Here is a 21,768-nt window from a genome sequence, read left to right as displayed (position 1 = left end):
TCATTCAATAGAAATAAAGTTCCATTGGGCTATGACAATAACTGCGTCCATTTTATACGAAGTTGTGCATTTTATCATGCTTCCCTCAATAGAAAACAAATCTGCAGCTTAAACCAATTCACCATCTACGGACATGTATCAACGAAAAGGAAATAGAAGAAATGCAACTGGTTAGAATAAGTCCTACCTCACTCGTGCTTTCCATCCGCGATGCCGTGTTGACAGAATCACCAAATAGGCAGTAACGGGGCATCTTCAGGCCCACAACACCCGCCACCACGGCGCCAGAATGGACACCTGAAATAAATATTGAGTTCTTGAATATACATGGCGCAAGCTTTGAGTTGTTTGATTTCATACCAGAGTTTTTATTGAAGAATTGTACACAGAACATGATGGCAGTAGTAAAATGAATGTGTAAGCAACCTCGTAGTTATACCAGCAACATATATCTTGAAAATAAATACTATTTGAACTTGAAATAGAACGGCACGGGGGCAAAACAACCACTAGTATACTATGTACTTATCCGGTGTTCAAATGAGCAAAGGAGCTTGGTAGAAATGAAGCTAGGAAGAATGAAATAAGGGGCTCACTGCCAAATAGCAAAAAGCAAGACGCCGACCAAGAAAGAAACACTTTAAAATATCACAGACGTTTCAGCTCCCGAATAGCGAACGCCACGGTGTTCTTGTTGCTAAAGTACTCGGCTGTTCACCCGCAGGTTGCGGGATCAAATCCCGGCTGTAGTGGCTGCACTTTCGATAAAGGCGAAATTGCTGTAGGTCCTTGGGCTCAAATTTTGGCGCGTGGTTAAGAACCCCCGGTGGTCGAAATTTCTAGAGCCCTCTACTACGGCCTCTCTCATATTCGTAAGGTGGTCTTGGGACGTTAAACCCCACGTATAAATCAGTCATCTCATGGACAGGGCCTTATTATCACACAAAAAATTGTGAATATGGCCCGCTGAGAGCCGAAAAGTCGGTGTTAAACTTGCCGTTTTTCGAACGGCATCTCGCTTTTACTTTTTAATCATGATCATGCTCTACGAAACGAGATTTCATCTACGTCTTGGTTTCAATAACTGGTCCATCAGCAGTTTGTACTCCCAGCGCAACTGCTTCGCAGCAATGGCAGGAGCTATTTAACTAACATCACTGGAGCCATATTCGTATTCCGAGCGTCGTGGTGAATGAAAACTTAAAAGACTGCGCGCAATTATATTTCGCTAGAGGACGCGATATTTATTAAACACATCTTTGTTTGAAGAAGTTCATGCAAAGTGGGGAACGTAAATGTAACTTAAAGGAGCGTCTATATGTCTATCGCTAAGAGCTCTTTCAAAAGGTTGTAATATTTTTCTCTAATGGGATAACCAATATCCTTTCCTATTTGATTCGAGAAATTTCCATGCTGTTTAGAATTGGCGCACAACAAAACACCTGCTTCAGAATCAAAGTACTACTCTCCCAAAGTGTCGTTGAGGCCTCTTAAGGTGGCTGAGCTCTCAGTGACACGAACAAAAACAGTAGCCATCAAACTTCAGGCTTATCGCAGCCGTATCGTAAAAGCGGATGGCACTAACCAACAAGACAAATCTGCTTTCCTAAGCAATCAACAAGTGATACGGCAACGGAAACTCTAGAAAACATCATTTTTTCGTCGTAGAATGCAGCTCGATCCCCCTCCTTCAGGCAGAACTATCAGGTCTATCACTACCCGACGTCGTATTATAAGCATAAAAGACTTCTTGAAAAATATTATCCAACTCCATGAACTGAAAGTACGCCTCGACTGACATTCAAGACACCTGAGCTTTACATTACGTCCACCCTTGTAGCTAACAAAAACACACTGACTGGACATTACTGCTCTTGCTGACTGCGCATCTATTTTGCATGAACGCTTCGTTTCCGAGTGCACCCCCGCACCCTGCACATTCGTCCTGAGATTTCATAATGAGCAAGGTAGGTTCTTTTTGCAATGTACTGCGTGAAATAGCACCTAGAACGTATTGTTTATAACAACTTTATTACATGTACTGATCTTTTTTCTGTTTTAGCGCTGCCGTAAAAATTTCCACAAAGAAGTAAGAGAATAACATGTGACAGCACGTTGATGCAGTAACTGCCACGTTGATGACATTTATTTGCAGCTCATGGTATATACTGGAATTTTCCTGAATCCTATCGAACGAAATGTATATGTTTGCGGTCCTAAGTCGTAGCTTAGACTAGAGTCCTCTACAAAATTTTTCGGAACATATATAAGAGCCACGTCACGAATGATTATAAACTACAGGATCGGAATTTTATATCCGTTGAATTAAACGTTTCCTTAAATAAATGTGCGAGGAATGTGTATATAAAAGAAAGGCTGTGTTGCTGTAGAGAAAAAAAAATCGCTATATGATTTTAAGGCTGTTCAGCTTTCGCACAAGCCTTCTTATTTATTCCCGTAACTTTGTTAATCATTGTTAGCACTATTCGCAATGCTGTATTGTTGTAGTTCTCCGCCTGGGAAGTGACCCAGATGACAACGCTGGTCATCAAGTTCGCTTACGTTTGTGCAAACAAGAAATGCGCCACGGCAAATGTCAGTTATTATTTGCGCGTTAGTGCAGTAATATCAAGAAATTGTGATCTGCACAACAAAGAAAAAACACAAGATTCATGCCTGCGTCATTCCAATTGGTAAAACACAAAAGTTAGATGTGCCGCTACAAAAGTAGCTTAACTTATACTGTACATTGATATAAGAGAGCTTGAGAAATGTCTATTGAAGTCTGAAAGCTCTCACACCCCTTATTTTAGATGTATCCACGTTTACGTTTTGTCGTACTTCTACTGTGGTGAGTAAGGGGTTTACTCAATGGGCCCAGGTCATCGGACGCACTCAAGACAACCTGATAACACGAAGACGTTCTTTATATTGAACGAGGACAAGAACACACACGAAGAAATCTCACAAAGAACATCAGAACGATACGAGGTGAAAGAAAGTCTACTGGCAAGTTCCTGTCCACGTAAGACGTAAGTCTACATCTTAACAATCAACGCACTTGACACCCACGCCACCAAGTTTTCAAGACGACACTCACGCGCACCATCGTTGCGGTGACCGTAGCACCGGGCCACGTGGCATCGAGTCCGTCGTGGTAGCGTCCATGAAGGAACACACCTCGTGTAGCTCACTGACTCGATATTACGTCGATGTCCCGCACCCTGACATCGTGCTGGCGTCCAGGTCCCGCTCGAAGGAAGCGAGCGCCCAGGTCACGGGTTCGAAAGCCCCGACAACCATCGAATCCAGCTGCGTACGTTCGCTGCACCAGTCTTCTTTCTTCTCTTCTTCTTTTTCGCTTCAATTACGCGCTCAGGGTTTTGCCACTACGGTTTGCTCGTCGCAGTCACCACATTCTTCCCCCCTGTTTTAGAAAGTTGCATGCACTTTGACTGCTACTGTTGAACTTGTCCGCAGAGCGTGCAACTTGACCATACCAAAGGATGTAGAGGTGTTGTCAGATAGACACTTTGGTTGCTGACATTCATACGGTTCAAAGTCCATTGCCGGGTCGAAGTTCAGACGCACATGTTGAATACGGAGTTGCACCGATGTTGTAGGCTGGAATATCCAAGTATTTCACCGGCACTTAGGGAGCACTTCAAAATACACTCAAAGATTTACCGGTATAGAAGGACACTATTTGTAGCGGTATACTTTATCATCACCCATACACATCGATAGATGACAGTGAAAAAATAAATAATAATAAAAAAGACAAAACATGTTACAAAATTGTGCCACACCTAAAACAATCTGTACACTTTTCAAGTGTAACTCGAACTTCATGTGCCTTGAATTAACATTGCAGCTCTTAGGTTGGCATATTAAAGACGTACAGCTGCTTTCACTTAGCTGACAATTATTCTTGGTGGCTGTGATTGTTCGTGGACCCAGGAACTCAGGCGCGCAGAGCCGTGACAGTGAACATAGGAAATACTTTATCAAGTCAGACGTAGCACAACTGAAAGACATAGACAACTGACACAATACGCATAAACTGAACACTTTCAACGATGATAATGTTTTGTTTTTGAAGATGTACCAAGGGCGTCCACACACGGAATGCACGGCACCGCATGCTCGGGACCCGATGCTTAGGCCAACGACCGCTCACTCATGCCGTTGTGACGAACATAGGCGCCGGGCAGCACGATGAATTGGTCGAGTTAAACTTGGAAGCATCGACGCCCAGTAATTAAGTCGGGCAAACATTATGTCAGCGCGAGAAATCGGTTCCGCATCCAGTTCGAAGTCCATTGTCGTGTCGCAGTTCAGTTCAGAATCGGTCAACCAGGTTTGTATTCTTCCTCCTTTTCTTCCATGTACTAGTGCAGAACCAGAGCTCTTTCTTTCTATGTGCTTCTGTGTACCGCGGTGGCTTCCCGATGTTTATATAGATAGAACAGTGTTCGATCCAAATATCGAGGTCTGAGTGCCAAGCTACGTAGTCCAAAGTACGCCACATTTTTCGGCTGTCTCGAAGCTCATTTGCCTCCGCACGGTATGGAGTAACATGTTTTGGGCTCACAGCGTTCCTACCTCCACTACTACTCTTGAAGCTCCGGCATCTCTTGCTCGAATTATGATCACCTTCTGGCACTATTTTAGGGTTTGTCAATGCCACTCGCGTTTTGTTGGGCTCCGAAGCAAAAGTCTCAGGTATTCATGACGTGCTCTTTGTATGGCCGAGAGGTTTCAGCTGACCACTGCAGAGATCATGCTGCTCTATACTTCTGTCACCTTCAATGCCATCACATGTCTGCTTAACACATTCACTAGCAGACCATGTATTCAGAGCTGCATCACCACGTTCTCCAACACACACTTTTTCGAGTGTACCTGACAGATTTGTGTCAACATCATGATTAACTATGTCATCCTTGTGAGGATTGATTTGGTCCTCTTCATTAACCTCCTTAAGCACTGCCTTATTTGCAATCTCTCGGATCACCTAGATAGCTGTAATGATCTCAGACAACAGCTTATCTCCTTCCTGTCTCAAACGCACACGCTCATTGTCATTGTTGCACATGTACCGCAGTTCAAAATCAATTCTATTATGTTCCTCTTCGAGGTCTTCTTGCAACATTCGCTCTAAGTCGGCGCAGGACCACCCGGCCTCCTCTACAATACAGAGCAGTCTCTGCACGTTAACAGGCATCCTGTGCGCGACCAGTTCTCGGCTGAAAGATGTTAGGTGCCGGTCGTCGCAACGCCCGCCAGTTGTGGTGAGTAAGGGTTTTACTCAATGGGCCCAGGTCATCGGACGCACTCAAGACAACCTGATAACAAGAAGACGTTCTTTATGTTGAACGAGGACAAGAACACACACGAAGAAATCTCACGAAAAACATCGGAACGATACGAGATGAAAGAAAGTCTACTGGCAAGTTCCTGTCCACGCGAGACGTAAGTCTACATCTTAACACTGAACGCACCTAATTTCCGCGCCACCAAGTTTTCATGACGAAACTCACGCGCACCGTCGTTGCGGTGACCATAGCACCGGGCAACGTGGCGTTGAGTCCGTCGCGGTAGCGTCCATGGGGGAACACACCTCGTGTAGCTCGCTGACTCGAGATTACGTCGATGTTCCGCACCCTGACATCTTGCTGGCGTCCAGGTCACACTCGACGGAAGCGAGCGCCCAGGACACGGGATCGAAAGCCCCGACAGCCATTGAAGCCGGCTGCGTACGTTTGCTGCACCAGTCTTCTTTCTTCTCTTCTTCCTTTTCGTTTCAATTTCGCGCTCAGGGTTTCGCCCCTACGGCTCGCTCGTCGCAGTCACCACATCTACATCCCCATGGCTAACGTCCATCATTTATAATTAAGCAGACTCTCGCGCTCATAGAATCTCGTGGTAGCTCTAGTAATTAATGGTAAGAGCGGAACCAGAAACAGCGATGTGACAGCCAGAGAGTGTGACTGAAATGACGCCGGACTTGACCTAAAATGGAGTACTCGAGGCATGTTGGATTTATTGAGCCCCACTTCCCGCACATAGGGACGCGCAACGCACGTCTTGTCTTCCTACTGGCCATAGCAATTGTTCGCCGGGTGAGCGTAAGTAAGGAACGCGAAGTTAAAGCCTGCAGCTAAAGCCGGCGGGCGTTGCAGAGCTCACTGAGCGATTTGGTGTGTATAGATGCTACGAGCTACGGTGACGCTTGCCGTAAGTTCGCCACTTTGTTGTGTGTTATGGCGTTGACAAAATTGCAGTTTTGAGAAAGCGCTGAATGAGACGGATGCTTAGAAACGACGCGTTCGAGGAACTAATCGTGCATGCCACGGTCATCATGCATGACTGCACTTTACAAAGAACGCTGTGAGAGGACATTAATAGAGATGCGTCGCTGAAGTCTTGGTGCACACCAGCATTCACAACTTTCTTGTGAAAGCGATTTCTATTTGCTTTGCCGATAGCAAGCCAAAAACGGTCGTTCGTGTTGCATTCTTGGATCAGCTTGCTAGTCCTTAATAATTTTGATGTCCACCTGTCATCCGATTTAAATATCATAACCGTTAGGTCATGATCTAAAAATGGCATCAAAAAGAGATACAATCATCAGATCGCTAATCGTCAGCCGTTAGCTCTCATAGGTTCAACCTAAAAATTTAATCGGACTGGATTAGCCCTACGACGGCTCTTGTAATCATGAGTATTCGTAACGACGTGATTTTTAATGCATATTTTTTACTTATTGCCTAAAGGCTGTTCGCTAGACTAATTTGAATGAATTTTAAATGCAAATGCTTTTTTGCAAAAAAATTGAACCTAAAGACGCACTCGGCAACTCTGGAAGTGACTATTTTTGAGGAAAGTCATCAGTATTCACCCACAGGCTAACTCCATTTGGGTGCCAGTCCTGAGTTCTTGCTAAAAGAATAAATGTACGGTCTTAAAACATTGTTCCGGCCACAAACTTTTAACCATAATGTAATGGTCTTTGCCTTTTTATCTTCTTTGCAACGCCAGCATGGAACAGTGAAGACCACGTTAGTCTGCTTTGGTGAAGACTTCACAAGGGATCAGTATATATTTAGTACATATTTAGTCAGCTGTCTAAACCCATTGATGCGATACTCTACTTTTCCTTTGAAAGTCCAAGTGTCTATATTCCTCCTTACAACATTTTTTTGCCACATACGACTTGCATGCCTATTTGTGGTACGCCAACCAGTTGAAATATTGATAAGCTTGCAGCTTGTTGTAAAATGCGTGATTTCATTATTGTGTAGAGTTTGATACCTTTGTTATGCCAGGGACACCTATAAAAATAATGCTATTTCAGCAAGCTTTTTTTTGCAGTTATAACTTGCCTCACCAGGGCAAAGCTTATTTATTGAAAACAAATCACACTCCATAGACAAGGCTAACTGAATATAATTCAAACAATTCGCGGGAAAAGCCAATTCGTAATAATGTGCGGCAAAGTAATACAAACACCTGTTCTAGTTCCGGCTACTCACAGTATTACTTGTCATTGGTCGAAAAGAGCTTTTTAAATGCCACAAATTTCAATCATGGAAGTGCGGAGAGGGTTTACGTCTATAACGCTATTCTCATTATAGCCTTAATATTCGCAAGGTTTTTCACTTAGTGTTCCATCATTTTCAACAAAAATATGTTGCTTGTTTAAGATTGGCACACATGCCAGGAGTGAGCATATATGCTTCCCGTCTATACGTAAACCAAGTACGGTGCATAATGTGCGTATTTTATTCCTTCTTGCAGCAACTACCATCGTGCTAACGTCCACGTAGGGTGGCCTGGCCAATCTTAAGCTGTTTAATGAGCTTTCTGTTTCTTGTCTTCCGCAACATTTTCTAGGATGTTACTAGTCAACACAATCTAGTTCAGTTGGAAACAATATCGCTTGTTCTACAGCTGAACGTCCCTGCTTTACCTGATTTTGTTCTAGCTGAATTTCTTTTAAGGTAGCATTACTTCTATTACATAATAAATTTCTATACTGCACACTAAGCAGATAAAAGATGGCTGCTATATTTTTTATCGCACTGCACATTTAAGTCGAAGAACATGACCTTTATATACTTTTAGATTGCACCTATCAATGCCTGTCATCATGACACGACAGACTGTCTGCCATTCTATTCTTTAGCGTGTCCAACCCTGCAGTGTTCATGACCTTGAGCGAGCATCACCTCAAGTCATTTGTGTGTCTGCCACTCGTAATGTCTAGTAACGTATTAAGCTACGAAACACATCCGTAGTTCTTATTATTACTATCTTTCATAGGTCGCGTCAGCACCAAGGAAGCATCGGGTGCATTAATCTGCAAACCTGCGTAACAAAGCTCTAATTATGAAGACCACCCATCATTATTTATTGAAAAATACCTTACACGCCTGAAGCCATTCAATAAGGAGTTTTACAGCGAAATCGGAGAAAACACATAAATAACAATGCTACAGTGTATTTATAGTAAGAACAAAATACTATGTAAAAATTAACAATGGAATCAGTAGTCATGTTTCAACAGCTCACAAAGAGCCGTATAAAGCTCGTTAATCAAAAAAACGCTCCACACTTCAGAAAACTGCGTTACGAAGTGTATGTGCTAGGTGAAGAACCATCAAAAACCTCTGGTAATATAGCAATGCAGTCGGTAATGTGTGTAATGCGTATGATGATATCAGTTGCTGTCAAAATGATATCTCCAGCGTGTAATGATTTTACCTTATTCTGTTTTGTTCATGCAAGAAAGAGGCGAATTTGAAGCTTTTGGGACAACGGCTGGTGCTTCACTGAAGATGATGACAACAATGAAGGGGTCATGTTATTGTTCGTTCTGAGAGGATGAAATATTCTCTTTTCAAGAATAAAGGCCACTCAAGGACGTTCTGTCAAATCCTCACGTACCAACGCGTATCTTGAGGCTCTTTCCTGTCGAGGGGTCCTTCAGGTCACCAATCACCTTCACCATGGCAAGCCCCATCTCACAGACCTTCTCTGAATGGTTGGGCTCTGGCTCAGGGGCTCCGGACACCACCATGTACGCATCACCGATGGTTTCCACCTGTTTGGAAATATGAACATCAGCTCATCGAATTGAGGAGCTTCCTCTCGATAATAGCAAAATACTGTCGTAGTTCTAAGTGTACTGCGAATTATAGAAACAATATAGTCGAAGGAAAAGTGGAGCTGTCTTCAACATGAGTGGCATTTGCTAATGCTGAACTGTATAGATATAGTTCCCGCATACAAAGCATGTCTGATGAGTTGGCCTGAGTAGTTCTCATTCAGGGAAAGGTGTATCCTGTGAAGAGTGGTTACAAGGTGAACAAAAGTGTGCATTCTTGAATGTTATAGCATAAAGTGAACAATTTTGATTTATACATTCTCAAAAAAATTGTAGGTAATTTTTTCTACACTTGTTTTTTTTTCCATCATCATCAGTGCTTCTGCAATTGTGTTTTATGTATAATAAGGCTTCTCGACTCTGTTTTCTGATGATTTTATGTAAATAAAACTCTTTGCCGCTTAGTAACTGCCTGTAAAGTGCATGTGCTATATTCCTGTATGTCACACGCCTAAGTTTCCGAGGCAAAATAATTGGCATGGCCAAATCATTGCTTTGTAAAGGTAGCAAAACCTAAACGTTTTGCAGATACTGAAGGAATGCACAGCATTGAAATGATTCTGATTGGCGAGGTGTCCTAAGCCTCATTTATTCAAATACGAAGTACCAAACAACATACTAGTAACAGCCACATCACACAAATTTTAACCATCTTGAAGGTGGGCGCTACGATTTATGTTGATTCGCAGTTTTCTGTAACAACTCACCTTATTATTTCGCCTTACATTACTGCACCGATAAAGCATTCTCTATGTGTTCATTCAAGCTGTAATTAATCTACAATGGACTGAAATGCAAAAATAAACTGCTCTCTTTGTAGTCAACAATACCACAAAAACTTCGTCACCGTTTTGCAAATATCAATACCGATTTTCACTGTTGATTATGTTGCCGTTATTGAACAATCAGGAACGGTATTGGACACGCTTAAATACGCAAGACGTTCTCGTAAGCCAAATTGCGGCTTATTCCTACCACATCCAGAGGTACAGACATTTGGGTATATCTTGAAGAACGAAATGTTTGGATTAAACTGTGAACGCTTCAGAGCCCTATACGCACTGTACTATGGGAGAGCTACATAGGCTGTCACAGAAAGGGCGGGACAGCATGGAGTCCTGTGTGTGTTTATAACTAAAGTTAGCAACAATTTAAAGTAATTGGTACTCTATTATGGGAGAGCAAAAAGCCGTCCTGAAGACCTACATGGAAATGGGATAACAGTGAAATTCCAATTGCTGATGACGTGTGTTTAGAAAAATGTGTGAACGATTTAGTGTACTTGGTACTCTACTACGGGAGAGCACAAGGCGGTCCCGTCGGCCTCACACTTCATGAAGCATTGTCCAGCACGGTGCTAACAAGACGTGTTTAGAAAAAATGGTCAACGATATAGAGTACTTGGTGCTCTACTATGGGAGAGGATGAAGCCATCGCGTGGACCTCACACTTTTTGAGGCCCTGTTGACGAAAATTTACAAGGGATGAAAAAAACTACTTCACGTATTCCCTCATTAAAGGCATGTGCGCCACGCTGTAGAGTTGTGGCCTGGTACAAAGCACTGTCATTGACTGGTATCACAATATAACAGTGATAAATTGATGTTCACGAACTTATTTCCATAAAACGAGGTCTCACTGCTTCTAAAAGAATCTTACATTCTCGCATAAAGTTACAGAAATTGAAGCTGTTTTTGTGCAGTTTTTTTACTGAAAACTTCGTTGAGCTAATTTTACGAATGAGACCAGTGATCAAGTTTGTTCAACTGATATACTAGTTGATAAAAAATTATTGTAGCTCAAATTACTTTCATGAAATGCTTGAATAATTGAAGGGAGAATGTTCAGTACACTTTATTTCAAAATATGTTTTAAACTGGCATTCTTGAACCGAGTTAATGCATCCAGTTTACATTAAAACCAACGCAGTCCTTCGCAATCGACCTACTCGGGCTACGAAGCTATAGTAGTTTTTACGCAGAAATATATGATAGTCAAGTGGTTTACGAAGCTAAACATTGCATGGTACAATTTGTGGTCAGTACCAGTTCACTACGTTCTTATGCAGCGTGACATTATCACCGTGGTAAGAAATAAATGAGTCACTAAGGATAAGCGCATAATATAAGGAAACTTGACATGGTCGTCTATTCCGCTCTGGGAAAGGAGATGGGGTTCGGAAAGATGAGAGGGAGGACATGCGTTCGTAATTCGTAGCAACATGCACGCTATCCAAACCAACTGTCTTCAGAGGTAAAAGCCCTTCCTTTCTAGAATTTTTAGTCATTGCCCTGTCCACTTCGCGTTACTTCTGCGTTTTCATCTGTTGTGCACCTCTGCTCACTACCCTCCAGTGAGGCAAGGTATCATAACACCTGAGCTCATCTGAATGCTGTGGTTGAATAGAAAGCATCTTGTGGGGCTCGCCTTGTATACTCCATGCTTCTCGGTGAGCTCGTCGAATAGGGAGTACATGGAGTTCAGCATTGAGACGACCTCCATTGGCGTGATTCGGCTGCAGATCTCCGTGAAGGACACCACATCACTGAACAGTATGGTGACCGATGCGAAGTACTGCGAAAAGAGCAAAAAATAAGGATGTCATGTATTCGAGCATAATTGTTCTCAGACAGTGATAGTATGCTTAGCGCACTGACGTACGTGCACCATTTATGATAAAAAGACATCTTAGAAAACATTCAAACGTTCTGAACCTGAGTCGAGTATTCGGAAATGTTTAAACAATCATAAGTAGTCGGAACGCTATTTTTTCGCATCTATAGTTTGACCCAACTGCGATAGTGCGCTTTCTCAGAGAATCATAATAAGGCTTACTTGTCGCGACTGAAAACACCACTCCTGTTGTGTTTTCTTCGGATAAAGGTCTGACGCCAACGGACTTGCTAGTTCTTTTGCTCTACTTATTGAAAATACAAACCAACGCTGCTTAACAACACACGTCAATACCGGGTAGCGTTGCCGGGAGTCGTCTTGTACCAGACAAATGTGGTTTAGAAATGCATTAAGGCTACGTGAGAGGAGCCTAAACGCAACGCGTGAAATAAAAGAGAAAAAAAACAGCACTCAACCGAGCTTTAGCTTTTGCTGAAAGACTATTGAAAGACACTGAAAGACTATTGTTGACTCGACCAGAGACCACAGCGCAAGCAAATGGTCCCTCCAGTAGTAATTAGAGTGACAGACAATGCCACAGCTTCAACTCTGATTGAGTCCACGTCTGCCCAGTACAAAGCATGATAAAGAACCCGCATTGATTAATGATTCTTTGAAACATTGCAAGCCATATTACTCACAAAATGAACTCATGTGTGCTTAAAATTTCGCCTCAATGCAATATGAATTCTTACACTCAATATTTAGGAGAAATACACAATCCAAAGCAAGTTTAATTACCTTGGCAGTGGAACATGATCATGTTGTAATTATAACACTGCCTATAACCTAGGAACAACATCGGGATTATCGCTTCAACCTACTTTAATTGAGCAAGAGTTGCGAATGATGGGTGACTTTCAAGTATTCCAAGCCAACGCGAAAAGTTTGGTTTAAGACCCCAACAAGCGTTTCGGAAGCACAGCACTCATGCTCTTTCCGTGGGTGTCTATTCTGCAGTACGGTATACCAGTGTGGAACATGCAAGAGAAGTATCAGGTACAAAAACTGAAGAACGTACAAATAAAGTGTTAAGATTTGTATGTTGTTAGTACAATGTATACCATAACGTACCTGCGCTTAGAAATATTCAGCCATTCGTGTCGCTTGTTGTGGCTGCCACCCAGCTTTTTTTTTGTTATCTCCTGTATTACGTTCACATAAATGTAAAACAAGATTGCATGCAACCACCGCAACGCCACTTCCCAAAAGCCAGTCATAACAAACGCACCACTGCGTATCAGAGAATTCTTTTGCATAGGTGATTGCCTATGCAATCATTGCCAAGTGAAGTAGTTCAGTTGCATTCTCTGAATGACTTTACTGGAAAACGGCAACCCTGTTTCGGTTGCGCATGAGCAACAAAATTCATAGTAGGCAAACTGAGCAAATGAGCTCATATAAGTGTAAAGTGCTTTTACACATTTGATTTTATTGAGACAATACGTCATACCTCCATTCTGATTATACGAATATTGCTGCTATTCTTGCAAACATTACTTTTTCTGCCATTTTAAGCTGGCCCCGCCGCGGCAGTCTAGTGGCTAAGGTACTCGGCTGCTGACCCGCAAGGCGCGGGTTCGAATCCCGGCTGCGGCGGCTGCATTTCCGATGGAGGCGGAAATGTTGTAGGCCCGTGTGCTCAGATTTAGGTGCACGTTAAAGAACCCCAGGTGGTCGAAATTTCCGGAGCCCTCCACTGCGGCGTCTCTCATAATCATATAGTGGTTTTGGGACGTTAAACCCCACATATAAATCAAATCAATTTAAGCTATGAACGTTTGGTCTATTGATTGCCAGAGTGGTTGTTTGTCTATTTTCTTTAGGAATTTGTATTGCTCTTTGTCCCGCTGTTTTTTTTACTCAAATATGTTACTCCCATGTCTGTGTTTTTTTTTACTATTTTATACTTATTCTGGCCGGTGCAAAGACTAACAGCAATTTTAAATGAATATATAAAAACAAACGCGGCCGCTCCCGTGGGAGCCCACGGGAGCGGCCGCGTCAGCAGCACGTGTAAGTGAGCTCTGCACATATCTGCCTATAACTTTAGCAATTTTGGTTCTGAGAGGGTCAGAGTGGTGTCTATTTGTTTGTGAAGATACAAGGAGTTCAACCGCTACAAATACTGCTATTACAAACGAAAATTTGAAATTTTAGGAGCGGAAAACAGTGTGAATCTGTGAAAACAACAACAGTCGGACCACGTGTTTTTTACGATCACTTGTAGCTTCATTATTATTCTACAGGGAAACTTCTTACTTATAAAGTTGAAAGTCCTTAGGATAGACCTGACGCTACTGAAGTTTGATCAGGCTAGCTTTAATAGTTCCAGAGTTATTTTGCAATCAACATTAAGCTTAATCACTAAAAAGAATAAATTGGTAATATCACCTCGCAAAGGCATTTAAATTTTGTCCGCTTAATATAATTGTAAACCGCACCCCATAGGCTACTAGGAGACCCAATTTCGTACACTCAAGGCCTTTAATTAGGGTGGTAATCAGCAAAAAGCTCATTTCATTAAAACAAATTTTCAAAAGAAGCTACAACCGCCACCGAAAAATAGCTAATATCTTCTTTTAGAACACAACAGTCCGGTTTTTTTCGTGTAAAAATAATTTTGATAGGTTAAGGTAACCGGAAGATACAGAGTTAGAAAGAATATAACGAAAACCGCTAATAAACGTGTGGCGCCCGCGTCTTCTCTCGCTCAGAGGAGAAGGGGGGCTCATTGCTAGGGAGAAAGGTACGCCCGTCAGATCAGTCTTGAACCACGTGTGTTTTTTTCTTTTTTTTCTTTTTTTTCTTTACGATCGCTTTTAACTTTGCTAATAACCTACCGGGAAACTTCTAACTCATACACTGGAAAGCCCTAATTGTAGACCTGTCGCCGCTCAGGTTTCATCAGGACAGGAGTAATAGTACCGGAACTATTTCGTGACCAAAATTAAGCCAAATCACTAAAAGATTAATTTGGTAACATCACCTCACAAACAAATTTAAATTTTGTCCGCTTAATATATTAATAAACAGCACCCCATAGGCTAATCGGAGGCCCAACTCCGTACTCTCTAGACCCTTAATTAAGGGGGTAATCAGCAGAAATCTCATTTCATTAAACATTTTTATAAAAATAACCACAAACTTGACTGATACACCGCTGAAACCTACATTTAGAACATAACAATCCGGGTGCGGCGATGGCGTAGTGGTTAGAGCATCCGCCTCGCATGCAAGAGGTCCGTGGTTCAAATCTCGGGCCGCGCAGTTCCCAACCGGAAAAAAAAATCCGCGTGTTGATGGAACTGCATTAAGAGGCCTGGGGTGCGGCCTCACCGATAACCACTGCCGGGAACGCACTGCTTCACCAGAGAAGGATTGGCCACCCTGGTGCAGTATCTGGCCACTACCTCCCACATGCATACGTCAAATAACTCACGGCCCTCAGTTCCCAGCAGCTGCGAAGCAACTGACCATGGCGGCGGTCAGATCTGCAACGCAGCAGAGGGTGCTAAGAATCTCTGGATTCGGACAGGCCGCCATTGGAACCTGAACTTGGCAACGTTTAACGCTAGAACCTTATCTAGTGAGGGAAGTCTAGCTGTACTATTCGAGTAGCTAGAGGGGGTTAAATGGCATATAATAGGGCTCAGTGAGGTTAGGAGGACAGATGAGGCCTACACTGTGCTACAGAATGGGCACGTCCTTTGCTATCGGGGCTTGGCAGACAGAAGAGAACTTGGAGTGGGGTTCCTAATTCACAGAAACCTAGCTAGCAACATAGAGGAATACTATAGCATTAATTAAAGGATGGTAGGTATTGTAATTAAACTGAATAAAAGATACAAGATGAAGGTAGTACAGGCTTACGCGCCTACATTTAGCCATGACAACGCTTCAGTTGAGAGCTTCTATGAAGACGTGGAATCGGCAATGAGTAAGGTAAAAACACAGTATAGTATACTGATGGGAGACTCTAATGCAAAGGTAGGGAAAAAGCAGGCTGGAGACCAGGCAGTAGGAGATTATGGCATCGGCACTAGAAACGCCAGAGGAGAGCTACTAGTTGAATTCGCGGAACGCAATATTTTGCGGATTTTGAATACTTTCTACCGAAAACGAGAAAACCGCTAGTGGACATGGAGGAGCCCAAATGGCGAAAATAAGAACGAAATAGACTTTATAATGACTGCACACCCAGGAATCGTGCAGGATGTGGAAGTGCTTGGCAAGGTACGATGCAGTGACCATAGAATGGTACGGTCTCGAATTCGCCTAGACTTGAAGAAGGAACGACAGAAACTGATACGCAAGAAGCCAATCAATGAGCTATCACTAAGAGGGAAAGTACAGGAATTCAGAGTGTCGCTGCAGAACAGGTACTCGGCTCTTAGTGAGGAAACCAACCTTAGCGTAGATACAATGAATGATAATCTAACGAGTATTATTACGGAGTGTGCAGTGGAAGTTGGAGGCAGGGTAGTTAGACAGGACACTGGCAAGCTTTCCCAGGAAACGAAGAACCTAATTAAGAAGCGTCAAAGCATGAAAGTGTAAGTACAACAGACAAAATAGAACTGGCAGAGCTTTCGAAGTTGATTAATAGGCGTAAAGCATGCGATGTGACAAGGTATAACATGGAGAGAATTGAACACGCTCTGAAAAACGGAGGAAGCGTCAAAGCAGTGAAGAGGAAACTTGGGATAGGCAAAAGACGGATGTATGCACTAAGGGACAAAGAAAGCAAAATAACTACCAATATGGATAGGATAGTTAAAATGGCGGAGGAGTTTTACAGAGATCTGTACAGTAGCCGAGACAACCACGACCCTAATACTATAAGAACTAGCAGTAACCCAGATGACACCCCACCAGTAATGATAGAAGAAGTCGGAAAAGCTTTGGAGAGCATGCAAAGAGGCAAAGCTGCTGGTGAGGATCAGTTATCATCAGATCTGCTGACAGATGGAGGACAGATAGTGTTAGAAAAACTAGCCACCCTGTTTACGAGGTGTCTCCTGACGGGAAGGGTACCAGAGTCTTGGAAGAACGCTAACATCATCTTAATACATAAGAAAGGAGATGACAAGGACTTGAAGAATTACAGGCCGATCAGCTTGCTCTCTGTAGTATACAAGCTATTTACAAAGGTAAATGCTAACAGAGTAAAGAAAACATTAGAATTCAATCAACCAAAGGAACAAGCAGGATTTCGAACAGGCTACTCAACAATTGACCACATTCATACTATCAATCAGGTAATAGAGAAATGCTCAGAGTATACCCAACCACTATACATAGCCTTCATAGATTACGAGAAGGCGTTTGATTCAGTAGAAATATCAGCCGTCATGCAGACACTGTGGAATCAGGGCGTAGATGAAGTATATATAAACATTCTGGAAGAAATCTACAGGGGATCAACTGCTACTATAGTGCTTCATAAAGAAAGCAACAGAATACCAATCAGGAAGGGTGTAAGGCCGGGGGACACAATCTCCCCAATGCTATTTACCGCGTGCTTACAGAAAGTTTTCAGAAGCCTAGAATGGGAACAGTTAGGGATAAGAGTTAATGGAGAATACCTTAGTAACCTGCGCTTCGCCGATGACATTGCATTGCTGAGTAACTCAGGGGACGAATTGCAACTCATGATTACGGAGTTAGACAAGGAGAGCAGAAAGGTGGGTCTTAAAATTAATCTGCAGAAAACGAAAGTAATGTACAACAACCTTGGAAAGGAGCAGCGCTTCGAGATAGGTAATAGTGCACTTGAAGTTGTAAAAGACTATGTCTACTTAGGGCAGGTAATAACCCCAGAGCCTAACCACGAGATTGAAGTAACTAGAAGAATAAGAATGGGGTGGAGTACATTCGGCAAGCACTCTCAAATTATGACAGGTAGATTGGCACTATCCCTCAAGAGAAAGGTGAATAACAGCTGTATCTTGCCGGTACTTAGCTACGGAGCAGAAACCTGGAGACTTACAAAGAGGGTTCAGCTTAAATTGAGGACGACGCAGCGTGCATTGGAAAGAAAAATGGTAGGTGTAACCTTAAGAGACAAGAAGAGAGCTGAGTGGATTAGGGGACAAACGGGGGTTAAGGATATCATAGTTGAAATAAAGAAGAGGAAATGGACATGGGCCGGGCATGTAGCGCGTAGACAGGATAACCGCTGGTCATTAAGGGTAACTAACTGGACTCCCAGAGAAGGGAAGCGGGTTAGGGGGAGACAGAAGGTTAGGTGGGCAGATGAGATTAAGATGTTTGCGGGTATAAATATGCAGCAGCAAGCACAGGACCGCGTTAACTGGCGGAACATGGGAGAGGCTTTTGTCCTGCAGTGGACGTAGTAAGGCTGATGATGATGATGATGATGATGATGATGATGATGATGATGATGATGATAATAATAATAATAAAAACAAAATGGCACTGGATCTTGCGCATAAACCTACACACTTTGCTTTCTTACGCATGTAACTGATATTTATTTATTTTATTTATTTTATTTACTTACAAATATCAGGCCTTGTTTGGGCCCAAGCAGGAGTGGCTAAAAATGTCAGTGACAAAACAGAATATAAAAATATAAGAAAGTACAATACTAGGTACAAAAATAAGGAAGTTCTCAACATCAGGGAAAATATAAATAAAACATAGCAATAATGGCATTCATACCGAAATACGAAAAATCTCAGCACTAATGCGGAACATAACATATTGCATACTAAAAATCAAGTGTTAGGTCATTGACGAGATGGGCAAACGATTGTGTCGTGTCCGCATTAACAACCTCGTGCGGTTACTTGTTCCATAATGAAATAGCATGAGGTAATAATGAGTACTGATGAACGCTCAAATGACTGAATGGTTGTCTAACTGTTTTATTATGATGAATACGGTCAAAGCGCATGGACGGGTTGGTTATGTAGCGATTGGGTGGAATTACCCTAACAAAGCTCAAACTGAAGCGCCTCTTTCTGCGCGCTTCTATCCGGCCCTTGGTTCCCAAGAGCTCGATGCACCGCGGGTAGCCTTTATATAGGCGATAGCGTTGCATGATGTGAATGACTGCGACCTCGGCATGTAACCTGACTGCTGTATTTTGCGGCAACAGTGCTTCTTATGCACATATAATGGTCACTCGAGGCAAGAGAGAATTTATATAGTGTGTCTCCCCGATACAGCTCTTGGAAATATTTGCTATAAAGAAACTTCTATTGAGCAAGAAAATTTTCTTACGACACTTTGACTGATTGCGCATACAGTCATTCTTAGCAGAGCGTAAGTCACTGGCAAAATATGAAAGGAAGTATTCTCGATCTTTTTCGCACACTCAATATTATTCAGTTGCTACCAAAACGTCCTTCAAAGCATTCCTTACCATAAAACCTTTCTTTCCACACGCCACATGTCGTGACCCAACAGAATGTAAAATGCTGTATCTGATTACCATACGCCAGCCAAACCTAAAGCACTCAACGCTGCTCGTGCACGCAGTGAGTGAATCAATGTATTTTTCATTTATTTCATTTATTCATGACCGCTTCTCTTTTCATTCAACAGATGTTCGACCAAGTCTCGGGAAGAATTCTATACACAGCTTTTTTCTACGTATAGAATGCATGCGTCTTCCCCCAAAAGATGCATAATGTCTCTTTTTTTTCAGAGAAGCTTTCTGTAAGTCGCTTCGTTCATTACTCCTTAGACTGTTGTGGTTGTGCAACTTGTGTATATAGTGCACCAGCTTTGTGAGGAGCCAGCCTCCTAAGTGCGTGCCAGAAGCGCATCAGCAACAGCGTGGTGCAATGTTCTCAATGCGCACTAAATGCCGGGCACGCCATGGGGATAACTGACCAAAATTTATCACATTTAGGTCAGTGGGAAGCCTGGTTTCATTGGCTTTAGTTGAGTTTTTATTGAAGTTACTAACTACGATAGTTAAACACAGCACGGATGAAACCGACAGAGTATTAAGCTAAGGCTACGATGGCCTAACATAGAGGGAGTGTTTCTTTTGATACTATATCCCGCAGAGTCAGTGAGTAAAATGCTGGCTTATCCAGACTTCTAAGCACGCACCTCGCGTAAACGGCTACGTTTTTGTTCATATTTCTCCGTTTATTCCATTAGAACAAATATACTTTGTTCGTTTGATTTACCTATATGATCCTGAACTAACTTTTAGTCGCTTACTCATGCTTTATGACTTTAACGTGGGCTTTGTGGGATTTTATATCAGTTTCGTGCATAACCTCTAATTAGCGTTTATTCTGAATTTCTAAAAACATTTGACAATAACGACGTTATACGATTTTTTCGTGCATTATAGCAACTCTGAAGTGGTAAAAGAATCAAGTGCATAACAAATGAACGGGAGACAGAGGTATGCATTTCTAAACGTGAGCTGCTAGTCTTTTACTCGTTCTGAGATGCGTGGAATGGGCGCCACATTAATAATTATTAAGTTTCTCAATCACAAATTGCATGAACACGTTATGCAAAACCAAGCTTGAAAGAATCTCAAGGCAGTTCATATATATTACGAGAAGCGCTGTAGCTAACATTATTATACAAATAGGTTATCACTGCACCTCTCAGCTGCACTTGTATAGTTATATACAGAAATGATGAACGTACAAGTATGTCACAGCATATTCACCACTCAACACATGCCACAGCGTATAACTTATAACGAATACCAGAACCTGACAGCAATGCAGCTGTCACTGTAAAAGAAGCCATATTTCACATCAAATGCATTCATCACTACACTGCTTATTACGATTAAACGAGTAGCCCTAACCTGAGCGTGCTGGAGTGAAGAAAAAAAAAGACACAAACGACTGCAATATATGCCAAACGAATGGCACGCCCATCATCATGCTTCTGCCACTCAGTGAGCTAAGCCGGCTTAGGAGGCATCGCATCCGAAATTAGAGCGGAAGGGCGCTATAAGAAATACCCATAACCGAGCGTGTTCAGTCGACAGTGTGTCGGGCAGTCTTCATATGCAAGATTGCTCGCGTGGACTTGGCCGGGAAATTGAAATCTCTGAGCAAGGTCGCACACTCAAAGCGCCACGTGTCTGGCCCAGTCACTTCGAGAGAGCGGCGAAGGTGCGCAAATTTGCGGGCTTTAAAAGCTCCCGTGCGTCAGCCAGTGTTCTTCCGCTGCGCGCAGCCACTTCAGACGAAGCACCTCAGCGCCGGTCAGGGACGGGGTCACCACAAGTACGTCATCGCGCCATCAAAGTGGCGTACTTAAAGAGAGGAGGGGGGGGGGGGTGTATGGTGGTGTTTTCACTACCGGTTCCCGACCATAGAGTTGGTAGACGTTACTTCGGAAGAAAAGTTCCTAATAGCTGCGATTTCTTTTTCTCAAATTTCTGATGAAGTTAGCAGTTTCTGCTCGATACCTTGGCAGTTCAGTGCCAAGGTGCACCGTTTTGGCGTGGCCGCCTGCTGAAACCATAACCAAATCCCGTGGCACTAACGAATACCAACTCCTAAGGTAATTTTATTGAATTATCTATTTTTGGTCGGCCTTCTCAGATTTTGCGAATAAAATGTTCAAAAAATTACCTTTTAAACACGCAGCTGTACTTTGCGGTGTACACGGAACTTACTGCTATTCATACGCTTGGAGAATTTGATAAACTGACCCGATGCATAATGAAAGAATCACGTGTTCCCTTTCACTAACACTAAAGGCATCACAGGCAAAAGTCAACACTTCACGAGGCATCCTCAATTGACTTGAATCTCCTTGGACTCGTCTGGTCGAGTGCACGTCTATTTATTGCTGACTCGTCTGAATGCACTTATAGAGCTACCATTGATTCATTTTAAGCTTGACTGACTTATTCTTAATTCCAATTTGTACAACATTTGAATGTTTTTACAGCAATTAAA

The 21,768-nt window shown here is 42.6% G+C and overlaps 1 protein-coding gene across 1 annotated transcript in view; it reads right to left on the bottom strand.

Moving 5' to 3' along the window:
- LOC119170684 (soluble guanylate cyclase 88E) overlaps positions 1-21,768 on the bottom strand; it is a 433,074-nt gene that overhangs the window by 10,742 nt on the left and 400,564 nt on the right. Inside the window, exons 11-13 of the mRNA XM_037421913.2 lie at positions 11,600-11,746; positions 8,953-9,109; positions 188-297 (exon numbers count right to left, since the gene is read on the bottom strand). Of these exons, the coding sequence (XP_037277810.2) occupies positions 188-297; positions 8,953-9,109; positions 11,600-11,746 (414 nt within the window). The remainder of the gene's footprint in view (positions 1-187; positions 298-8,952; positions 9,110-11,599; positions 11,747-21,768) is intronic.

Source organism: Rhipicephalus microplus, chromosome 2 (genome assembly GCF_043290135.1).
Source record: "Rhipicephalus microplus isolate Deutch F79 chromosome 2, USDA_Rmic, whole genome shotgun sequence".
In the NCBI taxonomy this organism is placed as follows: domain Eukaryota; kingdom Metazoa; phylum Arthropoda; class Arachnida; order Ixodida; family Ixodidae; genus Rhipicephalus; species Rhipicephalus microplus.
This window is presented reverse-complemented; position numbering and strand designations above follow the sequence as displayed.